General features: G+C 41.3%; 1 protein-coding gene across 1 annotated transcript; it reads right to left on the reverse strand.

Annotated features, from left to right (window-relative positions):
* On the reverse strand, positions 1-26,289 carry LOC134571513 (cytochrome P450 20A1). Its single transcript, XM_063429830.1, has 13 exons — positions 26,131-26,289; positions 25,039-25,088; positions 23,322-23,488; positions 18,307-18,452; positions 16,755-16,922; positions 15,702-15,780; positions 12,671-12,786; positions 9,731-9,785; positions 8,133-8,253; positions 7,302-7,413; positions 6,631-6,695; positions 3,695-3,784; positions 1-226 (listed from the first exon to the last, which is right to left on the reverse strand). The coding sequence occupies exons 1-13, from the start codon at positions 26,200-26,202 to the stop codon at positions 67-69; spliced, it is 1,401 nt and encodes a 466-aa protein (XP_063285900.1). The 5' UTR covers positions 26,203-26,289; the 3' UTR covers positions 1-66.
* Positions 26,290-26,313: the final 24 nt, after the last annotated feature.

Raw genomic sequence — 26,313 nt, forward strand, 5'->3', positions numbered from 1 at the left:
GTTCCCCCTTTTCTCTGGAGGCAGTGTGTGCTTTTGACTTGTGCAGGGAAGAGAAAGGTCCAGTAATTAGTTGGTAGGACTTCTCCTAGACACTGTGAGCCAAGCTTCTTCTTTTGGGGATGTGACAAGCTCGTACTTTGTTTCTACAACCTGCCCTTTTACTGGAAGCAAATTAAGTTTCCTGACTAGCACGCAGAGAAGCACAGTCGCCACCATGTAGGCAAACCTAGAGATGGAGGAGAAAAAACACATGGATTTAATGTCAAAGCACAGAGTGATGTGATCGCATTAATACCAAATGGGGGAACGAGAGGCAATAGCATCCACTAAACAATATGACATAATAGGCATAACTGAAACGTGGTGGGATGAGACACCTGACTGGGCAGTTAACTTAAATGGGTACACACGATTTAGGAAGAATGAAAAAAAACAGGAAAGGTGGTGGGGTATGTTTGTATGTCAACCATGAGTTAAAGCAAAAATCTTAAGCATGTGGAATGTGATGAGGGAAATGTGGAAGCTTTATGGGCAATTATCTACTTGGGGCAAAAGAGGGGAAATCAATTATTGGTTGGGATATGTTCTAAACAACCTTGTGTTAATATTGATGAGGAACAACAGCTTTTGGAGCAAATTGAGAAAGATGCAAATCTGGGGAACATGTTAATTATCGGAGATTTTAATTACCTGGACATAAATTGGGACAGAGTAACTAGTAGTTCAGCAAAGGAAATTTGGTTTTTGAACTTGATAAATGTCACAATTTGTACAAGCACCAAGTAGAAAGGACGTTAATTTTTTTTTTTTGTAAATTGCAATTTTATTTAGACTCAGTCATGCATGGTACAGAAAAAAGAAACATGACCATTGGAAACAAATAAGGTAAGACACATGTTGTAGATAAATCCTCACATATCGTACAGGATTTGGGTAACACATAAGCATCTCTGTTCTGTCACATACATACATGGTTCAAGTCCAGTGTTTCACTAAATATTTATATAACCAGAAACAAGGAGGTAGGAGGGTGGAACATGTTGTGGATAACTCAAATTCCCAGACTACGTCAGAGTCCGGATCTGTCTATTGAACTGTGACAATGCCATACTACTCTACAACGCATTGCATTATGCATACGTAGTACTGAAAGGTTTGGATGGGTTCAGCTGTCGGACCTCGATGTGTAGTAGTATTTTATTTTAATGCTATTGTTGAAGTTCCTTCATGAACTTCGCCCAGGTCTCCCAGGCTATTTCCCAATATTGTTTATATCATGGGTGCTGTCTTTTGGGAGGCATATATTGTTGCCGTATAGTAGTGTCAGAGACGTGTTTGGTTTATGTGTTGTATACACATCTGCGTTGTAGGTACGGTCTGTGAGGACCAATTTTGTGCTATAAGAGCGAGTGCGACGATGAGTATATGAAAAACAAGATAACGATCTGGCTTAAGATTGAAGCTGGGAAGTTGAATAATATGTAGTGTTGCAGTTTGTGTGGCAGGGTTATCCCTGTGATGTCCTTGATGAGTTTCGCCATGTCCCTTTAAAATTTGGATAGGCGCAGGCAGTCCCACCAGATATGCGACATGCTTCCTATGCCACATTTGAATCTCCAGCAACAATTGGATATAGTAGGTCTAAATTTATGCAGCCGTGCTGGTGTTAAATACCACCTGTAGAGTAGATTTTTGTTGTTGCTAATTCAGCGTGTCTAGAGCAGAGAGTTAAGGTTTTGGGAAGTGTAATCATTTGTTCCCATTCTGGTTCGTTGAAGGTTTTGTTTAATTCCGTTTCCTAAGCTTTAATAAAGCTGTAGTCTTTCATTTCTTGCTTTGTAGATATTACAGTGTATATGGAGGAGATCATTTTTTAGGGGGTTTAATGCCCACGTACATACCCTCGAAGTCCATCAGCTTTTGCCCATTAACAGAGATAGAACCGGATTGGATTTGTGTAGTTATCCAAGAACTAAGTTGGCGGTAGAAATAATGTGCTATCGTTGGTAGTTTGTGAGATTGTTGTAGTTCAGGGAATGGCTTAAGATTGTTTTGTGTGAATAGCTGGTGTAAAAAATGGATACTGTGTCGTTCCCATATTCTATAGTTAAAGTCTGTGATTAAGTACGCTAGGAATTTTAATAGGCATAGCCATGGATATAGATGAACCGGTTGTTAAGTTATTGTGGTTTGTGGCCCATATAGACAATGTTAAACTAGTGGTTGGGAGACAAACGGGGATTTGCGGTCTTTTGTTGGTAGGGATCCATACTAGATTATCAGTGCTTGCTTTATTTGCCCATTCTGATTCTAAGTGTTTCCACTGGGGTTCATGAGCACTTGGCCTAGCTTGTATAATGCTACTCAGTATGGCTGCATGATCGTGTGGTTTAAAATTGGGTAGACTCATTTCTCCCTCGTTTATGGGTCTGTGAATAACATGTAGCGCTATTCGTGATCTTTTTCCATTCCACACGAACCATGATACCCTGTGCTATAGCGTGATAAAGAAAATATGGGGTATTCATAATGGTAATGATCTGAATTGTATTGTAGCTTAGGGAGTATTATCATTTATAATTTTAATGCCTGCTATGCGGCCTGACCAAGAGATAAATAAGGGTTTCCATTCTTGTAATTTTTGCTTTAAATCCGTTAAAAGTTTGCCATAATTGGCTTGGAATAGGGCGGCTTGTGTTTTTGTGTAGTTAAAACAGGGTTAAAAGGGTGCATTTTATATTCTGAAAAATGGAGGCTGGGGGAGAAACAGGGGGGGATATTATGTCTCCTCGATTACCAATATTAAAGTCCCCACTTAACTCCTAGGGATGGGGCCTGAAAGGAACATTAGTTCCCCCACCCTCGTTCTATTAAAATTAGCACCACACCTGTAGTCCCCTTTATAATTTAAATTAATAGCACCACTTTCCACCCCCTGTTCTTTAAGCACCAACCCGATGCCCACTGGTGGGGGTACGAGAGGACCTGCACCAGGTTCCACTGTAAGTTACTAGCGACTGGGCAGCAGTAGTCTTTAGTCTTTTATTACAGTGAACAACCACTGGCTGCTCTCGGTTTAAGGGGCATGCCTACATTAATGGTAAGTCCGCAAAAACTTTCATTTATTTCATATTTTGATAAAAAAAATGTCAAATGATTTAATATTGTAAAAAAGAATGTAATATTATTTTGATATTTCAATATTTAAAAAAAAAAAAAAAAAAAATGAAAAAAATATTAGAATATATATTTACATCGTATTATATAGCATTTTAGAGGCCTTTCCAAACATATTAAACTCAAGGCCTAAGTTATAGTCATGACTTGGATATTTTTGACTGAGTTTTACAATTTAGATTTAATTTAGTGAATAACCGTACAATGTCAAATCAGCTTCTTCTGTCTATTACTACGGTTTATACATTTATTAAAATTCTATGTATCATTATAGATCTTGGCATTGCTTCTGGGCAGGAGAAGAAGAGCAACATAGCAAATAAAACTGGGATTACAAGTCATACTGATAGACAAGCTCTACAAGTTATTTTAGTGAATGTTTTATTTATCCCATTTACCATTCCTATGGGTTATTGATCGTTGACACTCATCAACGTATTAGAAATGTTTTCAAATTAAAGTCAAGATCCATCACTTTCTTCCCAGCAACAAGTGTTATCTCAAAAAGGTACATTACCTCAATTCAGGGCACTCTAGGCTGCCCGAAAAACCCAGCAAAGTCAAGTTCTGCTTGGCTGATTCATCTTCAAAGCGGTCTGGATCAAACCTGAAGAAAACAAAATGGCTATTTTTAAAGAGCAACACTACAATAAACGAATACATCTACAACATAACATCCTCATACATTCAGCCTTAAAACTGTATCAAAGACATTGCTATGAAAAGTGAAAGTGATAAGTAGGAATGACCAGATTCTTCGTAACAAAAAAAGTCACCTTCTACCCTCATTATGACAGTCTTGACAAGTCATCCATTTTGAATTGATTAGGTTCCCTTGTTCATCCCTGGCTACCCTACTTCCTCTCTTCTAATATTCCATCCCTAATTCTCGGGGACGTCAACATTCCCATTAACCCACCTTTGACCTCAGCAGCCTCTAAACTACTTTCAATTACTTCCTCCCTCGGGCTATCGCAGTAGGCTAATTATCCCACCCATGTAGCTGGCAATACCCTCAACCTCATTTTCTCTTCTGTATGTACAGTATCTAATATCTGCAACACTCCATTTCCGCTCTCTGATCGCCACCTCTTATCGTTTGCTTTCGAGTACACCCTTACCCAACAACCTTAGCCTAACCCCCCTCAACCCAGGAGGAACCTTAATTCTATTGACCTCTAGCAGCTGTCAGCTGATATTGATTCACAACTGCCATCCATTTAGTGGCATACTAAATCACCTGCAAAGATGTTCCCGTTGTGCTGAACGCTCCTGGAGGTAGTTTCGCACCCAGATTTTCTCCATTATAGATTCATATTGTGTTCATACAACGCAGCACTTGCCCTCGCCAAACAGACATACTTTTCCTCTCTCATTAGTTCATGCTCCCGCAATCCCAGGTGACCTTTAACTCTCTTTTTTGCCCTGGTGTGGCCAACCCCAAAACTAACCCTACAGTTGATAGCTTTGCATGCTACTTTAACAACAAGACTGAACAGCTAAGGAAAGAATTCTCCCCACCTTGCCGTTCTCTTTCCCAACGACACGTAGATCATGCCTTTCCTACCATTCAGACTTTCTCCCCGGCTACTGAACAAGAGGTGGCTGCGCTTCTCCTTTCCTCTTGACCCACCATTTGCCCGTTCGATCCTGTCCCTTCTCACCTTATCAGATCTCTCTCCTCTTGTTTTGTGCCTTCCTCAACTGCTCTCTCTCTCTCTCTCTTCTGGCGTTGTCCCTGCTGACCTTAAACATGTCACTGTAGTACCTATCCTGACAAAAACATCCCTTGGCCACTCCTCCCCCTCCAACTATCATCCCATATCCCTGCTCCCTTTTTCCTCAAAGCTTCTGGAAAGACTTGACTTTACCGTATGTCTCACTTTCTCAATTCCAACTCTCTCCTTGACTCTCTTCAATCTGGCTTCCGCCCTCTCCACTCTAATGAGACTGCTCTTCGCAAAGTTACTAACAACCTAATCGCAGCGAAATCCAAAGGCCACTACTCCATACTAATTCTTCTTGACCTCTCTGCTGCCTTTGACACTGTTAATCATACTCTCCTTCTTCAAACTCTTCAATCACTCGGTCTCTGTGACTGTCCTGTCGTGGTTTTCCTCTTATCTCTCCCAACGCTCATTCAGTGTCTCCTTTTCTAATGATACCTCCTTCCCTCGTCTTGTCTCGGTTGGAGTCCCCCAAGGCTCTGTCCTTGGTCCCCTTCTATTTTCTCTTTATAGTGCCTCTCTTGGCAAACGTATTACCTCTTTTGAATTCCACTACCACCTGTACGCTAATGACAACCAGATATATCTCTCCTCCCCGGACCTTTCCCCTGCCGTCCTGCAATGTGTCACTGCTTGCCTTTCTTCCATCTCTGACTGGATGTCCTCCCACTTTCTGAAACTCAATCTCTCTAAAACTGAGCTCCTTGTCTTTCCTCCTCCTAATGCTGATCCTCCTCTTTCGCTATCCCTTCAAGTTAGTGGTATCCACATAAGTCCATCCTTGCAAGCTCGCTGTCTTGGCGTCATACTTGATTCTGGCCTCACCTTTGAGCCTCACATCCAGTATGTTGTCAAATCCTGTAGATTCCATCTTAAAAACATAGCCCGCATCTGCCCCTTTTTTACGCAAGATGCTACCAAGGAGCTTTTCTATGCTCTAGTAATTTCCCGCATGGATTATTGTAACCCTCTCCTAATTGGTCTTCCCAAATGCTGTATTGCCCTGCTACAGTCTTTAATGAATGCTGCCGCCAGACTGATTTTCCTCTCTAGTCGGTCCGCTCACACCTCATCCTTCTGTCAGTCCTTACATTGGCTTCCTGTATCCTATAGGAGTCAATTCAAAGTGCTAACCCATACCTATTAAGCACTGAACAATTCTAGCCCCTCATATCTCTTCACAGATCCATAGGTATACCCCTCCTCGTTTCCTCTGCTCTGCCCGTGACCACCTCCTGACCGCTGCTCGCTCCTGTACGGCTAACTTGCGCTTGCAGGACTTCTCGCGGCTTGCTCCCTTCCTATGGAATAGCCTGCCTACCCCCATCAGACTCTCCCCTAGTCTTGAATCATTTAAGAAGTGCCTTAAAACCCATCTCTTTAGGAAAGCTTATGGCCTCCCACAGTAACCTCTACCTTACATACCTGTCTCTTGCGCTCTCCTATAGGGCAACACTTTACTCTCTCCTCCAGCTCTGCTTCACTCCCACTTTATTTGATTGATATTTCCTGTCCTAATGTGTTTTACACCCCAACTCCTATAGACTGTAAGCTTGTTTGAGCAGGGTCCTCTTCAACCTATTGTTCCTGTAAGTTTTCTTGTAATTGTCCTATTTATAGTTAAATCCCCCCTCTCATAATATTGTAAAGCGCTGCGGAATCTGTTGGCGCTATATAAATGGCAATAATAATATACAGATACAGATGAATAAAGTGATACTCTTACCTGTAAGCTGACGGCCAAGCTGTGCTGTCCTGTAGCACGACACCAAGGGCATACAGAACAAGCGTCTGTAATGAAGAATTGGTTAGTACACGGGTGTAAAGCTGCACATATCATCTCCGCACTACATCTCTAAATTTGTTGTATAATCTAGTACTAAAACAGTGGGCATGAAACCCGCTTCACTTTGATGACAGCAATGTCTATAGTATTCATCAGTCTAAAATACATATAACAAAATCATTAAAAAAAAAAGTTACCTGTGCACAATCCCAAATAAAACTGCCATTAAAGTGTAAGCTCACCGGTATCAAGGAAAACGTCTTACACTAAAGATTTACTTTTAGACAGAAAGGGGTATATACTTATGAACCCCTACACATTACACATTATTAATCCCTAATAGGACACACATGGGGTGGGTGGCAGCACTGTAACATGGCTGTGTAATATAGAAGCAAATGACACACCTAAATAAAACCTGCGCTCAGACTCCCACTACTCTTAGGCAACCCCAGCAATACTTGTAGTATTCATCAGCTCAAATACATGTAAGAAAATAAAAAAGGTTACTAACTATCCATAATCCCTATGCCCATTTAAATAACAGAGGCGTTTAGTGCCACTGGAATTGTCATTCAGTTCACTTTTACTGAGCGCTTGGAGGATCCTACCTCTTTGGGAATAAGATGTTGGTCTACCCTTCCTTCTAACTCCTGTAGTCGAGCAGAGATAGGAGTGAGACTAGCTGTGCGCACGGTCTCACACAGCACCTGGCGACAGTAGCTTTAAAGGAAAAGAAAAGAATAGTTACGGTTTTGTAAATCAGAAAAAGATGTAATTACTTGAAGAATTTTTTTTTACCTTGTGAGCTCTTCAGATGTTGGATAAATAAATCGCAAAACAAATCATTAAATCCATTAAAACATTATGATACATGCCTTAAATGAAGCATCTTAAGTAAAGGGACCATCTTACACAACCACTTCTGCTTAATAAAGATTTCTGAGATAGGGCATGGTTTACATTTCACAATGCCCACATTTCTACTGGCGATCAATCGTGTAGGGCGGTGTGCATATAACCAAACAATGACCAATCATGGTAAAACCAAACGTCAAAGGAGAGAACACCGTGAAGATCAGAGGACAGCATGACAATGGAGGAAGAGGACGGCGAATAAGCCCTTGCACTGTATATTAGCCTTTTCAGACAAATTTGGTTACCTACCTATAATTACCAAATATACACAGTCATATAACAAGACTCAGTTGGTTGATTGGATATGCATTTATTTAGATAACTGTATATCCCCCCACCCCCCCCAAAATCCAATATAAAGTTTGGGGACATTTAAGTTTTGTTTTTGCTTTAGAATGTTATCATACACCCTCAGACACTTTGATCTAAAGTAATGTTCTTTACTTATATGGAAAATCTTCCATTCCATTTATTAATTTTCCAAGTAACTGCTGCATTCACAGAGAGCATGAATTTGCACCAACCTCAGCTGCTCGATTTTCTCCAAAGTGATGGGTCCCTTCCCAAGTACTCTGGTCACCTCCTTGTAAAGCTTTTCTTGGACCGGCTCGGATGTTGTCAAAAAGTATATTGCCCATGTACACACTGCAAAACACAATCAATCAATTGGAAGTTATATTCTAAAAAAACATTCAGCTCAAAGACTAAAAATAGCATTCCACCACAATACGTAAAAGCTTATTAAAAAGGTGTATTCCTTCTTTCTATCAATACGGCTGCTCTCTCTTCAGGGAATTGGAATTGTTTTTGCAATATATGACCCTGTTCTAAGGCAATTGGGAAATCAAGAATAGAGACAATTTTGATATCATGCAGAGTTCCTAGGGTCAGTAACACAGGGGTCCGCACATGGACCCATTTCTCTATGCAATCTCTTCCTAAAACGTAGAGATTAAATTAACACTATAGCGCTAGGAATACAAATGTGTATTCCTAACGCTATAGTGCCCTAGTCACCTTTTAGGTGACTGGGCCCCGCAGCTGCCTTAAAGGAACACTATAGGTGCCTAAATTACTTTAGCTAAATAAAGCAGTTTTAGTGTATTGATCATTCCCCTGCAATTTCACTGCTCAATTCACTGTCATTTAGGAGTTAAATCACTTTGTTTCTGTTTATGCAGCCCTAGCCACACCTCCCCTGGCTATGATTGACAGAGCCTGCATGAAAAAAGAAAAAACTGGTTTCACTTTCAAACAGATGTAATTTACCTTAAATAATTGTATCTCAATCTCTAAATTGAACTTTAATCACATACAGGAGGCTCTTGCAGGGTCTAGCAAGCTATTAACATAGCAGGGGATAAGAACATCTTAATTAAACAGAACTTGCAATAAAGAAAGCCTAAATAGGGCTCTCTTTACAGGAAGTGTTTATGGAAGGCTGTGCAGGTCACATGCAGGGAGGTGTGACTAGGGTTCATAATCAAAGGGATTTAACTCCTAAATGGCATAGGATTGAGCAGTGAGGCTGCAGGGGCATGTTCTATACACCAAAACTGCCTCATCAAGCTAAAGTTGTTCAGGTGACTATAGTGTCCCTTTAACGCACTGGTCTCTGGCATGAAACTTCTCCTCTTTGGCTGAGAATGATGATCTCAACCTTTTCCCATAGGAAAGCATAGCTAGTGCCTTGTGCCGATCAGAAGGTATCTATGAGACCAACTGATTGAAATAGTGGAGTATTTCATGGAAGAAGCGGTGGTGGCTGTCAGCCAGTAGGTTAACCCTGCAATGAAAACTATTTTCAGTTACATTGTTGAAACAGTGGGTGTGGTGGACATGATACCCAGACTACTTCACTGAAATAAAGTGGTCTGTATGCTTATAGAGTCCCTTAAATGTGTCAATAGAATGCATAACTGACAAACCCCTGGATATTTACATATAGTTTAAAAATGACGGTGTTTTGTTTTTTAACGTAAAATCTTGTAACATTAAGGTATTACTGACCATTTAACAATCACACTGTTATGTTTATGTAAATGTATTTATATTTTACACAATCGGAGCTCCCAGATAAGATGTAGCATTCCTGTGGCACTGTTAGACATACATTACTTACAGTTTGCCGTGATCACGCATCCTGCCAAAGAGAAGATCATACTATCTTCAAGAACCTAAAAAAAACAAAACAAAAGAAAGTATGAATATACAACATAACAACAATTCCGTACTATGAAAAAAAACAAGATTTTATTTTGACTAGCGCACTTTTGAATTTCTTTAATTTAACAGACAAGTTGTTTATATGGAACAGGTTCAATTTTAGAATAAAGGTCAAGGCAGCCAAACTTTTAAGTGGTCCCACATTTTTTTTTTAAACCTTGTGTGGTATGTTGAAATTTAACAATTAGAGTAGATAGGCAAAGTGAGTAAACTAATACTGCATGTTTATCATGAACATGTTCTTCTCATAAGGTTCTCTGAAGCTGAATTGCACATGACTACATGGATGGTAATGGAAGGGGGAAATGTATTATTCAATTTTGAGGATACAATCTCCTTTAAATCTGTTCAATTCATTCATATCAATGGGAGGACCTAAACTATCCAGATGATGCTGGGAGCAAATGTTGAGATCCTGCAAATGATTGAAATCAAAAATAAACTATGACAATTTCGACAGCAATGGACACAAGTTTGGTGAAGATCTCTGAGTGGATGGAGACATTTCTAAGTCTACGTTTGCGCTGGTGGAATAAGTCCATTTAACTACTGGAACTATGATTTATGAATCCGGATATCGGTTACACCTACTAACTCAACAGAAGGATGGAGTGCAACTTTTTAAATGCGTGTCTGCATCTCTCCCTCTCATCACAGATGAGGAGTGCCAATCCAACAAGCAGCAATGCTATTGCATATCACTAAGCTACTGATGTACTGACCGTTACTAAATCATAGATCCTTGATCTCTGAAGGCAACACTAAGCTCAGACATTCCAGGAATGTCTTGCACAAGTAGATGTTATGGGAAAGGAGGTGCTACTGTCTTAGGGGCAAATAATTCCAAACGCTACCACAACGTTTGGGGCACTTGGATTGAGGCACTTGGCTTGACTAATTAGCAAAACGTGTTGGAGATGGAATCAGCCATACAGGTGCTGAAGAGACATAGATTAAGATTTTCTTTTAAATTTAGAGAACTTGCTTAGATGGGAGTCTAAAAGCACAAATGCAATCAATACTCCATACCAATACTACATCCCTCCATTACTTTACCCAGTGTCTCTGTGTATATACAGGTGATACTCGAAAAATTAGAATATTGTGCAAAAGTTCATTTATTTCAGTAATGCAACGTAAAAGGGGAAACTAATATATGAGATAGACGCATTACATGGAAAGCAAGATAGTTCAAGCCGTGATTTGTCATAAGTGCGATGTTTATGGCTTACAGCTCGTGAAAACCCCAAATCTACAATCTCAGTAAATTAGAATATTGTGAAAAGGTGCAATATTCTAGGCTCACAATGTGCAATATTCTAGTGTCCCACTCTAATCAGTTAATTAAGCCATAACACCTGCAAAGGGTTTCTAAGCCTTTAAATGGTCTCTCAGTCTGGTTCAGTAGGAATCACAATCATGGGGAAGACTGCTGACCTGACAGTTGTGCAGAAAACCATCATTGACACCCTACCCAAGGAGGGAAAGCCTCAAAAGGCAATTGCGAAGGAAGTTGGATGTTCCCAAAGTGCTGTATCAAAGCACATTAATAGAAAGTTATGTGGAAGGGAAAAGTGTGGAAGAAAAAGGTGCACAAGCAGCAGAGAGGATTGTCAGGAAAAGGCCATTCAAAAGTGTTGGGGACTTTCACAAGGAGTGGACTGAGGCTGGAGTCATTGCATCAAGGGCCACCACACACAGACAGATCCTGGACATGGGCTTCAGATGTCGTATTCCTCTTGTCAAGCTGCTCCTGAACAACAAACAACGTCAGAAGCGTCTTACCTGGGCTTAAGAAAAACAGACCTGGTCTGTTGCTCAGTGGTCCAAAGTCCTCAGAGTCTGGAGGAAGAATGGAGAGGCACACACTGCAAGATGCTTGAAGTCCAGTGTGAAGTTTCCACAGTCTATGTTGATTTGGGGAGCCATGTCATCTGCTGGTGTTGGTCCACTGTGCTTCATTAAGTCCAGGGGGTCAACGCAGCCGTCTACCAGGAGATTTTGGAGCCCTTCATGCTTCCTTCCGCAGACTAGCTTTATGGGGATGCGGACTTAATTTTCCAGCAGGCACCTGCCCACACTGCCAAAAGCACCAAAGTCTGGTTTAATGACCGTGGGATTACTATGCTTGATTGGCCAGCAAACTCGCCTGACCTGAACCCCATAGAGAATCTATAGGGCATTGCCAAGAGAAAGATGAGAGACATGAGACCGAACAATGCAGAAGAGCTGAAGGCCGCTATTGAAGCATCCTGGTCTTCCATAACACCTCAGCAGTGACACAGGCTGATAGCTTCCATGCCACGCCGCATTGAGGCAGTAATTGCTGCAAAAGGGGCCCAAACCAAGTACTGAGTCCCTATGCATGCCTATACTTTTCAGAGGTCCAATATTGTTCTATGTACACTCCTTGTTTTATTGATTGCATGTAATATTCTAATTTACTGAGATTGTGAATTTGGAGTTTTCATGAGCTGTAAGCCATAATCATCGCACTTATGACAAATCACAGCTTGAACTATCTTGCTTTGCATGTAATGCGTCCATCTCGTATATTAGTTTCCCCTTTTACATTGCATTACTGAAATAAATAAACTTTTGCACGATATTCTAATTTTTCGAGTATCACCTGTATTTTGTTATTAAAGAAAACTGACTAAAGATGGACTGCATTGCATTAGCAGAGCTGCACAAATATTCCCAGCAGAAAACGTAAGAATATCCAAGTCAACAACCCACTAAAAAGGCCAGCATCTATAGACACCACCCATTGATTAAGGATTGGTAAAGGATTTTACAATGAACCTTCACTCCTATGTAACTAAACATTACGTACCTGCTTGTCACTGAGTTTCCCTTGCAGCAAGGAGTCTATAAAGACATGGCGCCCAAGGTTCTTTCCTCTGCGCTCCTTGATGGCTTTCTTAACTACAGTTTCCATCTCCAGCAGAGCTTAAAAACAGAAGACAAAATGTTGTGCAACATGGTCCCACTAGCATAACCTCATATTCACATGAATTACTGTAAAATCCAGCTAAGTGGGTAAAAGTAGCCCGAGAACATTGCCAAAACTGCATAGAGAGTTAAATAGAACTCAACATAAAAACTTCACACGAAGGACTACAAATCCCTAATGTTTTTAAATGGGATATTACAGCAAATTATGATATGTCCTAAAGTCAGTAAAGATACAAAGTCATTCAGGATAACTGCACTTGTTTGCTCGTTTGAACATACTTCCAGTGCACTCCCTATGGCGACAGTATTTGGTGTTGCAATGGAAACAGGTCTGAGGGTTGAGCAGAGAAAGGGGGAAAAGATGATGATTGTGTTATGCAATATATGTGGGGATATTTATGGGATAATAATTCTCAGATCCCAAAGATCGTTATCGTGTAAGTGAAATGTATTCCATATAAATAAAAATCACAATTTGTTATAAAAATAGATACAATTTAAAGAATAATAATAAGTAACATGCGTGACAATAATCAATGAATATTCAGTATAACATAGTATGCAATTAATGGCAATACATTCCAATGGCTACACAGTCTTCTTAATTGTCAAGACAAGATTTATGACGGTCTTCACAGAGAAACGAAAGTGAAACTTACACACAGACACAGAGCTTGCAGCTTAAGGCCATAAAACTTTAGCTGACAGTTAGAATAACCCTTTCAATGCTGGCTAGACCTCCTAGGTAATTAAGACCTATTCTCATGTAAATTTAAATAAAATAACATTTAAACCAGCTCATTAGTCATTTCCTAGAACCATCCAATAAGAGTAATCTACCATGTTCTATAAGCAGAATTTTAACTTGCCTTAACAGATATTTTATCTTATTTTAGAGCAAATCAATACACCTGGATAAATATCATGATTTGCTAACATGTGATGTAATCACACTAATATATAATTAATCTTTTCTATCTGCAGAATAGAATGCTTAATTATATATTCTTTAGTAACTAAGATTTCTAAATATCGAAATCTGATCGTGATTTATCCAGTCATATATCATGCTATTAGAAAATTTTAATTTAGATTAATTAAATGAAACCTGTATAATTACCAGTTAAAGAGATGTTCTAATCAGATGAGTAGGTAGTCTCAGGAACTGAATGTCATGGGTCTCTTTCTCGGTCTCCTGACTTAGCCTGCTTCCAACTGCTTCCTCTGCATACCTTTCTCTTTTCTTTTTCTTAACTTTTAAAGGGAAAAATTCTCTGTTTGTCACTAGGTGATAGACCAATAGAAAACTGGAGGTGTGGTTACCTTCCAGATAGCAATTTAAGTATTTGGTCTATAGAGGGCAGTCTCGTCCCACTAAACATTCCTATTCAGGAAAGAGTTAACTTTTCCTGGTGGCTATTTTGATGTCATTTACCTTATCTTTATGGTTGTCTATAACTTAAGTTTACTGTCAGTTCAAATAGTTTTTTGGGGCTTTCTTCAGACTATGTGTCTGGCAATTCTGCTATAATTTCTAATATGACAGTTATAACTAAGTATGACCCCTAAACTTACAATGGGACGTTATACAATATCGAAAGTAAAATTAAATTATTTAATCTTCTCTGTCACAAATGTCTGGGTTTAGAATTGATTATATTCCATTAGCATTTAGACAGTCTGTCCATCCCCCGTTCTCATTTCTTATCAACAGGTTTGTATTTACTAAGCATTCCTTTAGCTCTGGCAAAGTGGTTAGTTTTACAGAAGGGGTAGAAATCTTGTGTCTTTTGTTAGTCTGAAAATAACAAAATGGAGTCTGGTCTGTTCAGAGTGACTCTGACAATATACATTTTAATTTCTATCATAGCACAAAATGTCTGGCGATATAAATACCCTGACATATAGAACCTTGGATTTAAAGCAAACTTCAAGCATCCCAACAACTTACAATCCTTTGGATGGTTTACAGTGATCCCTCGGCTAAGGCTTAGAACTGTAGCAAGTTGAAAAAACACTGTAGTAATAAGTCAACCCTACTCAAATACATCACAGCAGGAACACAGGCTTTAGCTTGGCTGTACAAGAATTTGTATGATGTGTGTCTGCAGGCCAGGTGACTGCTATACATGTGCTCTCCTCTTCGATATTTATGAGGCAGTCTGTGCTGCAGTGGTTCACATTTCTACAATGTTACCTTACACTATTTAATGTCAGAGCAATCCTTTTCACCAGGGCATTTTCCCTTCCAGCCCATTACAGGACCACTATAGGCTCCCAGACCACTTCATCTCAATGAAGTAGTGTGGGTGCAGTGGTCCTGTTGTCTTTTCAGCCTACAATGTGAAACATTGCAGTTTTATAGATATGGCAATGTTTTCATTGCAGGGATAACACACCGCTAGTGGTTGTTTTCCTTTGCTGGATAACCGAGCCAGATTTGGTTATTCAATCAAATGCTGCTCATAGAGAACATTTTATTGGCATAGCACGGCAGGCCAACTCGCCTCCCAAATGGGGTAACATTGGGTTGTCTGAGATCATCAAGATTGTTGTTTAGAAGTTTAGAAGGTGGGGTGAAAGGGTGAACCCTGCGAGCTGCAGGATAAATGGTAAGTAAATATATATTTTTAACCCGTGCAGGGTTCCAAACATCTAGATAGTGAGATGAACACATGTTTGTGTCCCTTCAAGAAACTTCCCAAATATTGAGTAAAGGTGTCAGTGAATGCTACGGATGGAAATATATTTAAAATGACAAGATGTACAGGGGCCTCTGGTGTCTCCTTACATTAATGTACCTGTTAATAGTGTAAACTTAACTTGAAACACTGTATCTGATGCTGTTTAAAGAAACACATAGCACATTCAGCATCTCTTTTATCACAGTGTATACAAATAAAACATACCATCTTCATAAAGCTTTTTGCGATTTGGACTTCTCTCAATTGACCCATCCAGGAAACCCTTTCCAATCTCTGACCATATCTGAAATCAGTAAAAATGCAGTGAATCGTAACCAGAAAAGTAATTTCATGTAACTCAATAAAATCACAAGAATTAATTAGAAACAAGCTGGATGCTTAAGATTACTTCTGCACGTTCAGAGTATGCAAAGTGTCAGCACTTCCTATAGAACTGGGAGAATATAATCAATGTGTGATGTAAGGAGATAGAGATGTGGGTGACAGTATACTAAACAAAATCTATAGAACATTTGTGAATGAAGAAACGAGGTTATAATAAGGCAAATCAATTCTTCCTGGCAGTAAATGAAAATGGACTGAGGCGCAAGAAATAAATATGAACAAAATGTACAATAAACTAAATGTGAATTGGGAATCATGGAAATCAATTTGTGTAGGCCCGAGGTCATCAACTAAAGCTGCAGCAGGCAACCATCAGCACTCCAGTTGTTACGGACTGTATCACAGCAGAGCTCTTAGTTAGCTCTATAAAAGGTGAGTGCATTACCAGCACAGATCTACTAATATGTTGCACTTTATTTGTACTGTATTGTACAATTATTTGTCTTCTGTTTTTTTGTTCTTTCGGAGGTTTGCAATATCGAAATATCTTGTAAGGTATATATTCTCACTCTTATTGCACTAAAAATTCCTTTGGCGCTGTGTTTTCTTTGTTTTAATATAGAATTTTTGAGAATTCCTGTACTATTCACGGCTGCCTAAACTATTTTATTATAGTGACCGCCTATAACAATACCTTTTTCGTCAGAGCAGATGATAGAAAAATGTGCCACCCAGGAAAGCTGGTATCTGATACGTTTAGACTAAGAACCAGAACAGATAATTAAAAGACTACATAAAGTGTGTAAAAAGAATCCAATCTGCTCCTTTATTTTTTCTTTAAAATGTTCCACTGAAACCCATTATTTTTGAATTGGAGCAATATGAGCTACTGCAAATTTCCATGCAGATGCTTCCGTTTGGCTTGCTACTTACCGTGTCGTGATTCCTGCGGAAACGGAGTACTTCCTGGTCATCCTCAAAGCTACCTCCCATTGCTATCTGGGTGATGGACTTCATTGCAAACCCTAGCATGTGTTGGCACAAGGGCACATGCTGGGACTGCGGGTAAGAGCTCCATTTCGCCAGCAACTCCTCTGACAGCTGAAAGGGGCATTAGAAAAAGAAAAAAAAAAAAGCCTTAAGGACAAAAATTATTTCTAAAGTTTAGAATAATGTCACTGTTTTTTTCGCACTTTGTTATTTTACGCGTAGAGAGAAGGCATGTGATCACATAGTTGACAGTTAGGTCACAGCATGACAATACAAACTACAAAATCAGTGTAAAGGGTAGAGGAAGCAAGCCGCCTGTACAGCAAGCTATTGAGGACTCTTGACAAATAAATCAAAAAGTAAAAGTAGCAATTATATAATCTGCTTCTGGTTAGCATAGTAAACAAAAGAATACAGATGAACGCAGTTCATGTATCACTGAAGTAACAGAGGGCATCGTGGGCTTGAACATGCAGAGACAGGTGAACAGACAACTGGTTTTATATGGAAGGCAGTGAGGCTGGTCCCACTATCTAAGGGTTTTTTGAATAATGGAGAGAAGAAACAGTACAGAAGGAAAGGTAAAAGGAGAGAAAGAGAAGTGTATGGAAAGCTAAGAAGAAAAGGACAGAGAGGAAAGAAGAATGACGTCACTGGCAGGACAGGACTAGGAAAAGGGAATGTATTGTAGGCCTCTTTGCTCCTAGGGGCAGAGTAAACCTCCTAATAAAAGGTGTGGGGTGCATCAATGAGGCCCGAGTAATGTGTTGAGGAGGCAGATATGTCCCAAACGCCCCTCCTGTCCCTTAGTTTGTCTCGGAGTAACCCTCCCAGGGTTCCCAAACCTTTGTGAAAGACATTATGGTTCCCCTCCCCTGAGCAGTTAGTCCAATACGTAGTTATCTTTCAGTTTAAGGAGCACTGTTGTCACTGCGGGTGCGGTTCGTTGAAACCAGGTTTGGGCAAGAGCCTTCTGGCTACTAACGTGATTTTGTTGAGTAGTGCCTGTTCTGCTCTAGTCCAGTAGTCTTGCAGGACTCATCCTGTAGGTTCATACATATGGAGGTTTTGCTGATTGCCTTCCAAATATCTTGCCAGTATGTTCCCTCTAGTACTAATCCTGCTTTCCTTTGGTCAGTGTAGTTTAGTTTACCCCAGTCACATAAATGTGTGTATATAGTAGTAATTAGTCCCAGTCTGTAAAAATGATGACCCATAGTTAAACAAATTACACTTCAAGGGTGCCAGGGCACTCCTGGCACCATAACCACTTCAGCACGATATAGTGATTATGATGCTTGGGGTGTTCCTTTTACAGATTTTTAAAAAAAAATCAGCACAATATAGGTAATTTTCAATAACAGTAAACCTTCCTTTTTATGTAGAAGTTTTGCAACAATACACTTAGAAATTCTCTTTGCACGACCTACGCAAATGTAACGTTTTAAAATGTACACGATTACATGCACAGATGACGAATCTGAAAGTGTAGTACCTTTACTATAGTGCTGAAGTTGCTTTGCAGAGCCTTGTTAATGCCGTTCTCGTACAGTTTCTTCTGCATATGATTCTCTGCAGCTTCTCCAATGACTCCAGACTGATATCCCAGTAAGGATTTTAGCATCATTTGAAAAGGATCAGCTGTAAAGGGAAATAGGTTAAATAAGACTCAATAGATCCCACGGAGGGTCTGAATAGTTTTGGTTAACTTATTGTTGCCATGCACTGTAGAGGAGACATTTTGAAACTTGCCCAGCTAATAATCTAGAGCAAATTTTCAAGGAAATTTGTAGATTTGACACGTGAACTGCAAAATTAGAAACAAAATTTCCAACTCCATTTTATTTTTTAGCTATTTGGGCAAATACTGGCAAATTCTTTTTATTTTGGTTCTTTTTTTCTTCCATAGTTCTTGGTGTAGGGGGGGGGGGGGGGGGAGCTGACAGCCAAGATGGCTAGACGTGTTTGTTACTAGCTCCTGCTAACCTGCATCAAAATGGCTGAAATACTTTGGCAAACCCAGTGAGACTCGACCCTAGGCAACCAGGAGATCACCCTCACTACACCCAACTACACCCTAAGCCTTAATTTGGGTGCCCTGATGGAAGCACACAGTGCCTCAGCCTATGGTCTACTGCAGCCGACGGTCCGGTTGTTGGGGGAGACGGATGATCTCCCGACTCCGGGCTCAAGCCTACCACAGGAGTTAGAGCAGCCCTATCCCCCTCCCCCTGGACCGGCGGGGCATATCCCGGTCCCCTCTGGGTCAGGGCCGGATTAACATAGGGGCTGATGGAGCTGCAGCTCCAGGCCCAGGCCCATGGAATAGGCCCATTTAAAAAAAATAAAAAAATGTAATTTTTTTTTTTTTTTTTACACCCTACTCTTAGGTTTTCCTCCTGACTGGTATTTTACTGGCACAGATGGTATTTGAGGCTGCCTGGCCGTGCCAGTATTGCAGTAATATCGCAATACAAATGCAGATATTTTTCTCAGTATAACAGAGATTACTCTGCAATACCAGCGCCGGCCAGTAGGGGTCAGTGTGTATGGAGAGAGGCAGGGAAGTTACAGCATATCCCTCCCTGCCTCTCTCTACTCACTGATACACGGGGAAGCAGCTACACAGCACAGAGAGTTCAGATAGCAGCTCCCAGCCTGTAGAGAAAGCCTACAGCGAGACATTGGGACACTGAGGGACACTGGGAGACATGGGGACACAGACACTATGGGACACTGAGACACTAGGGGACACGGTGAGACATAGGGACATTGAGAGACACAGAGACACTAATGACACAGTATGTCTTCCAGTGTCCCCATGTCTCCCAGCCAGTGTCCCTAGTGTCTCAGTGTCCCCATGTCTCCCAGCCAGTGTCCCTAGTGTCTCAGTGTCCCCATGTCTCCCAGCCAGTGTCCCTAGTGTCTCAGTGTCCCCATGTCTCCCAGCCAGTGTCCCTAGTGTCTCAGTGTCCCCATGTCTCCCAGCCAGTGTCCCTAGTGTCTCAGTGTCCCCATGTCTCCCAGCCAGTGTCCCTAGTGTCTCAGTGTCCCCATGTCTCCCAGCCAGTGTCCCTATTGTCTCAGTGTCCCCATGGCTTCCAGTCTCCCAGTGCCTCAGTGCCCACACGTCTCCCAGTGTCCCTAGTGTTTCCCCATAGTCTCCGAGTGTCCTATAGTCTCCCAGTGTCCTATAGTCTCCCAGTGTCCTATAGTCTCCCAGTGTCCTATAGTCTCCCAGTGTCCTATAGTCTCCCAGTGTCCCCATGTCTCCCAGTGTCCCCATGTCTCCCAGTGTCCCCATGTCTCCCAGTGTCCCCATGTCTCCCAGTGTCCCCATGTCTCCCAGTGTCCCCATGTCTCCCAGTGTCCCCATGTCTCCCAGTGTCCCCATGTCTCCCAGTGTCCCCATGTCTCCCAGTGTCCCCATGTCTCCCAGTGTCCCCATGTCTCCCAGTGTCCCCATGTCTCCCAGTGTCCCCATGTCTCCCAGTGTCCCCATGTCTCCCAGTGTTTGTGTCCCCATGTCTCCCAGTGTTTGTGTCCCCATGTCTCCCAGTGTTTGTGTCCCCATGTCTCTCAGTGTCCCCATGTCTCTCAGTGTCCCCATGTCTCTCAGTGTCCCCATGTCTCTCAGTGTCCCCATGTCTCTCAGTGTCCCCATGTCTCTCAGTGTCCCCATGTCTCTCAGTGTCCCCATGTCTCTCAGTGTCCCCATGTCTCTCAGTGTCCCCATGTCTCTCAGTGTCCCCTAGTATCCTAGTGACACACTGAGACATGGGGACACTGGGAGCAATGAGGACACATACACTGGAAGACTAGTGTTCTGGGTGACATGGGGACACTGATACTGTGATACATAGGGACACTGATGCCAGACTGGCCTTCCAATTATTTGGGCAGGCATGCCCCCTTCTTGGGCATTTTCGCTCCTTTTGGCAGTTCTAGTCATGTGATTCGTGTCAGTGGCCCACCCTTTTACACCACTCATTGACTTCCTGCTTCACTGGACACTGCTGTTAGGGGGAATGGATTAAAGATGAAAGCATTAATTAGAGAGAGATTAGCATATTTTAAGAGAATCTCTGTTTTTTTATAGCTGCATCCTATGAGTTTCCCTCTGGCACCATCTCCACCAGATACATAACGCTTGAGAGGTAAGACTGTTTTAGTGTTTTTGGTCGATAAGATTCCGTAATTAGGTCCCTCATAATTGTCAGCACCAGGCCCACTGGGCTCTTAATCTGGCCCTGCTCTGGGTGCACCTACACCTCGGCAGAGTCGACAAGACAACTCAACGACTCTGAAACCGCATGGTCACCTAAGATGGCAGACGCGCTACACCCTCCACAAGCACACACAAGTTTCAATGGCATGTCATGGAGGGAGTCCTTCGAGACTAACTTTGAGAGGATCTGTCAAGCATTCTGGCTCCGTTTACAAACCCGGGCCCACCAGCCAACCTCCCATACTACTCCCGAAAACCTGGCGGCAACGGAGGCTACTCTACCTCCACCCGGGCGCAAGGCCTACTCAGAGCTGAAGCCAGCCCAACGTCCTCAAGCCAAGAGGAGCCCCCAGCTTACCGTGGTAAGATCCTAGCAACGCTCATGGACATCTCTCCCTGCAGCAATGCCCAAGCCAGACCCACAGCGAGGCACAGCCGCGCCACGATCAGGTGGGCGAGATCAAGACGTAGCATGGATGGGGAAGAGCCAAAGGCGGGAGCCTCTAAATCAGCACCAATCTTGGCGACCCAATCCGGCTGGGAGCCAGGTGCTTTCTGGGCCACAGCTCATAATGTGACACCAACGCACCCACAGTTTGCACCCTCGGACGGACTCTCCTCAGCGGGCACATCAGAAGCCTATCACTCTCCCCCGACACCAAACTAAGCCTGCTAATCGAGATGAGACCTGGGACGCAAGTACCTTGGACTGCCATGGAACTCAGGGTGGGGGGCTTGTAGTTAGACTCATGTTCCCCAGGGTTGACAGTCTGCCATCAATAGGCATTGGTTAAGCAACCCCAGGAAGAAGCGACAAACCCCTTAATGCAAAGCTTTGCAGTATCTCTCTAAGGCAATGCAAATGTACAACACTGCATCTAGTTTTAGTGGAAATTGTGCTTTTATTTTTAGTTTGTATTACTATATGGTTTTACTGTTTTTATTTTCTGGTATTACTAGGTTTTCTCATCTAATCGCCAGTATGTTTATATGCCAGTCAAGCTAAGTTAGCATGCTACCTACTGCTCATTAGCAGTTAATACCATGCTAAGCAATTACCAAGAATGTCTGGCCCTTCTTAGTTAGCAAGACAGGATAGCCTTCATGCGCCTGTTACAAAACCTATTTAACTGTGCTCCACCACTGAAACTTCGTACCCCTATATCCCACTCTGTATGCTTTTAGAGGCCAGGTACTCCCATAAGAGTAGCTTATTACATACAGGAGGGGAATGCTAGCTTAACCTCCATCTTAAAGTCTGCTATTACCATATATTACAAGCCTAAGTACCCAGAGGCTACCAAACTCAAGAGTTAATCATAGTTAACCATAATTAATGGGACACTGTAGGCACCCAGACCACTTCTGCCCACTACTCTTAACCCTGCAAGTGTAATTATTGCAGTTTTTTTATAAACTGCAATAATTTCCTTGCAGGGTTAACTCCACCTCTAGTGGCTACTAGACAGCCACTAGAGGGAACTTCCTGCTCTATAGCACAGATTATCTGTGCTAGAGCGTCGCTGGACATCCTCACGCTGTGTGAGGACCTCTAGCATCGCTCAAATCCCCATAGGAAAGCATTGAAATTCGTTTTCAATGCTTTCCTATGGGGAGACCTAATGCGCATATGCGGCATTGCCGCGCATGCGCATTAGGTCTCTTCGGCCGGTGGGCGGGATCAGTCTCGCCAACCGAGTAAGAAGGAGGAGCGGCGCGGAGGAGGAGGCAGAGACGAGGGACATCGTCGCTGCCTCAGGTAAGTGACTGAAGGGGTTTTCACCCCTTCAGTAGCCGGGGATTGGGGGGTGGGAGGGAGAGGGTACCTTCAGTGCCAAGAAAACTGATTTATTTCCTGGCACTGGAGATTCCCTTTGAGCATGTTATATAACTCTCTCCTTACTCGTTCAACTACATAAAAACAAAAAATGAGGCATTACTATTAAGGAACGCTGTGATATTCCTATCTTGTATCCCACTCGTACATTTCCCTTTCATTATTCTGTATTCCAACTCGCATGCCTTAATAAAAGAAAGATTGATAATAATTCTTGGTGTAATGATTAACCTCATTCATGTTTTGCAAATAAATTACAAACGAGCTTATGTATAAACAGTAATTCTGATGCAAATTTCCAAAAGTACAGCAAACAACAGTAGCATCCCACTGGTTTCCAATGTAACCGCTCCACATTTAAAACTTTAGAAATTACTTCTAGAATTACTCTTTATAGATAACCCACACAGTGTCTTGCTCAGTGCGGACAAGTAAGAAAACTCACAAGTTTTGTTGGGGTTGATGTGCTGTCTTAATAAATCCAGAGAGCCCAGGCTGACCACAAGTCGACGGCCGAACCAGAAGGAAGCAACAGGTCCAAACTTCTCATGTAGGCTGAATAAAAACTCATGGAGACTGCCTTTGCTAACAATGTCCTGGAGATTCCCATCTCTGACAAGGTAATCATTAAAAATGGTCAGCAATCAGGAAGAAATACTCTTATAGGACTGAACATGTCACTCATCACAGAATCAAAATGATAAAAATGAAACGGTAAAATGTCAAATACATTTTCCTATATGCAATCCCTACAATTTCCTGAAAAAAAACAATATGTACAGGTGTGTATTACCATATAGATAGCATAATATCTGTAAACAGAAGCCATGTTCTTGTAGGGGAAAAAGAACTACCAAACACTATGTATACCTGTTAAAATGTTACCAGTTACCACATTTAGCATTAATGTTCTCATGACACGGTATGCATAACCTGAATGGCAGAATTCGGATATCCTTTCAAAATTCTAAGAAAATTAGCCCAGATCGCTGACATCTGGGTTTATTTACTAAACCAAGAATTGTAGAAAACCAATACGGCAATTGCAAATTCTAGACCAGATTAGCATTCTTGAAAAATGTGCACAGTTTTAGAATTTCTATGCATTTCTTTTGTCAATTCTCCACAAGTCCAAGTTTAGTGAATAACAACACAAGTTAAATATTATTATAGTTTGAGGCGCACTCTAAGCACCAAAACCACTAAAGCATGACAACGTCAAATGCATTAAATCGGCTCTGTGAAAAGTATTTGATTCAGTGCTCTTCTATAGGCAAATCATGTAACTGTGAGTAGCTAGACTACATGTTGGAGACGGTCCCAGTGCTGGATTAAAGATAAAGATTAGGGATTTTTTTTTTTGATTTTTTTTATCTTGGAGGGAGTAACAGTAGAAACAAACAAACAATCTACCATTGAAGAAAAATATATATACCGTTATATATAAATTTTTAATGGTAAAGTGTTCTTCTAAGTATCATTTTACTTAATTTAAAATAAAATTCATAGGAATGTGATGTCAAATGCTTTCTCCCACGACTAATTCAACATGTAGGAAATAATACAAAACTTAAGTTTTGAATAAGTGATGAATGGCATCTACCCAGAGGAATATAAATCCTGTTTGACCCTCAATGGACCAGAATGCACTGCGACTTAAAAAGTAATATGATAACATTTGGTACTATGCACATAGGTCGCCATCATCGCATTTTGAGGTTATTCTATGACACACACGCCTGTCCTCCTATAAATACTATATAAATGTATGCAGGATGGATCGGGCCAATGTTGGTGTACGCTCTAGCATTCCTGCTGCCAGCAAGCACAAGATGAGGGGTCAAAAAGATGGGCACACGGAAGTGGCGCACTGCTCTGCTGGACCTCAGCCAGGGTCACAGCTCATAGCCCAGAAAGGTGCCCTCGACAGAAGGTCTGGGGGGAATGGGGCTCTTTGTCATCCCTGGTATGGGACGAATGTATTGATTGGCACATGCCAATCTTTGTTGATTGCACTGTATAAATGAAGATTACGAACATGTCTTGACTTATAATGCAACCTAAGGTTGCATTCTTTACGGTTCACTACTATCCTTATTGTATGAAATATTCTAAATAAATAATAATAAAAAATAAAAAAAATAAGTAATATGATAACTTACTTCTCCTCTGTAGGTGCTAGGCCAGGGATCCCACATGCTTGTCTGGAAGACTTACATGAAAAACAAACAAACAATAAAGAGCAAGTAGAATACTATGTTCCACGTATGTAGAAAGCATGGTAAAATCATATTTTCTGCCATGTTAAAACATTTCTAGCATAACTATTAAACAAGTGTTTTTTTCAAATTTGAAATCAAAACAGCAAAAGTGGGCCAAAAAAACTGTCCAACTTACCAATATTCGTGTTTTGTTATTTTGCAATTTTGTGTTTCATTTACTACAACTGAACTGTTTTATGGTATGTTAGTAACATACATATTCACCTTTCCAAGGAAGATAAATTCAGCTTAGTGCCATTTATGAAATAGAATCATTCACGCAACTTCTGGCAATTTTGGATTTTTAATTTCAACTAATTGAAAGATTCCTTCTACATACCACTTAAAAATAAATAGTAGGAGGAAATGCAAAAATCGCTACAATCCCCTATACCCCAAATTATAAAAAATAAAACAAAATTTAAAAAAAACCACACATCCACACTAAAAAAAAAAATACAAGACACCAAATTGTACCAATATAACAAGTACCACTGTAAACAATAAAATTGATGGCACACAATTCATTTACACTATCAGACGGGCGAAGGGCAGATTACGCCAGATATCCCAATGCCAATCTGACGGGAGTACCCCAGAGAAGACACCTGTGCTGCCATACTGTCCCTTTAACTACCCATTCTTACTGCACTATTCTACAAACAACATGTCCCTACATAACAGATAAATCCCAAGGATTTGCTAGAATCTGTCAGGGCTATTTACTAAAGTGGAAATTAAGATCAATTCAGAATGAATTTCAAAATGTAAGGCAACAACGGGCTAATTAGAATCATTCTCCAAGTCAGCAAGTGTTTCCATTTCTGATACTTGGACTTAACATTCGAAATTCCCATTAGAATTCCTGGTACTTTATTGAATAGCCCTGCATCCTGTGATACCCCAGGACCTGTTGCTGTTTGTGTACTCCATGTCCCAAGTCCATACAGCTCCCCCCATACATGCAGAGCCCCCCAGTCAGTGCCAGGTTACCGGGTACAGGTACAGCACGGCCCCCACTAGGATCAGGAGGAAAGTGATGGCGAATATGGCGAAGTCCAGCATCCCAGCCCTGTACACGGTGGCCCAGCTGCAGGCCGCATATACCAGAAAGCCACTCTCCTGGCTCGGCCATCGACTCCAGACCCTGCCAGACTCGCTCAATGGATGCCAGAA

This window comes from Pelobates fuscus, chromosome 8 (assembly GCF_036172605.1).
Source record: "Pelobates fuscus isolate aPelFus1 chromosome 8, aPelFus1.pri, whole genome shotgun sequence".
Classification (NCBI taxonomy): domain Eukaryota; kingdom Metazoa; phylum Chordata; class Amphibia; order Anura; family Pelobatidae; genus Pelobates; species Pelobates fuscus.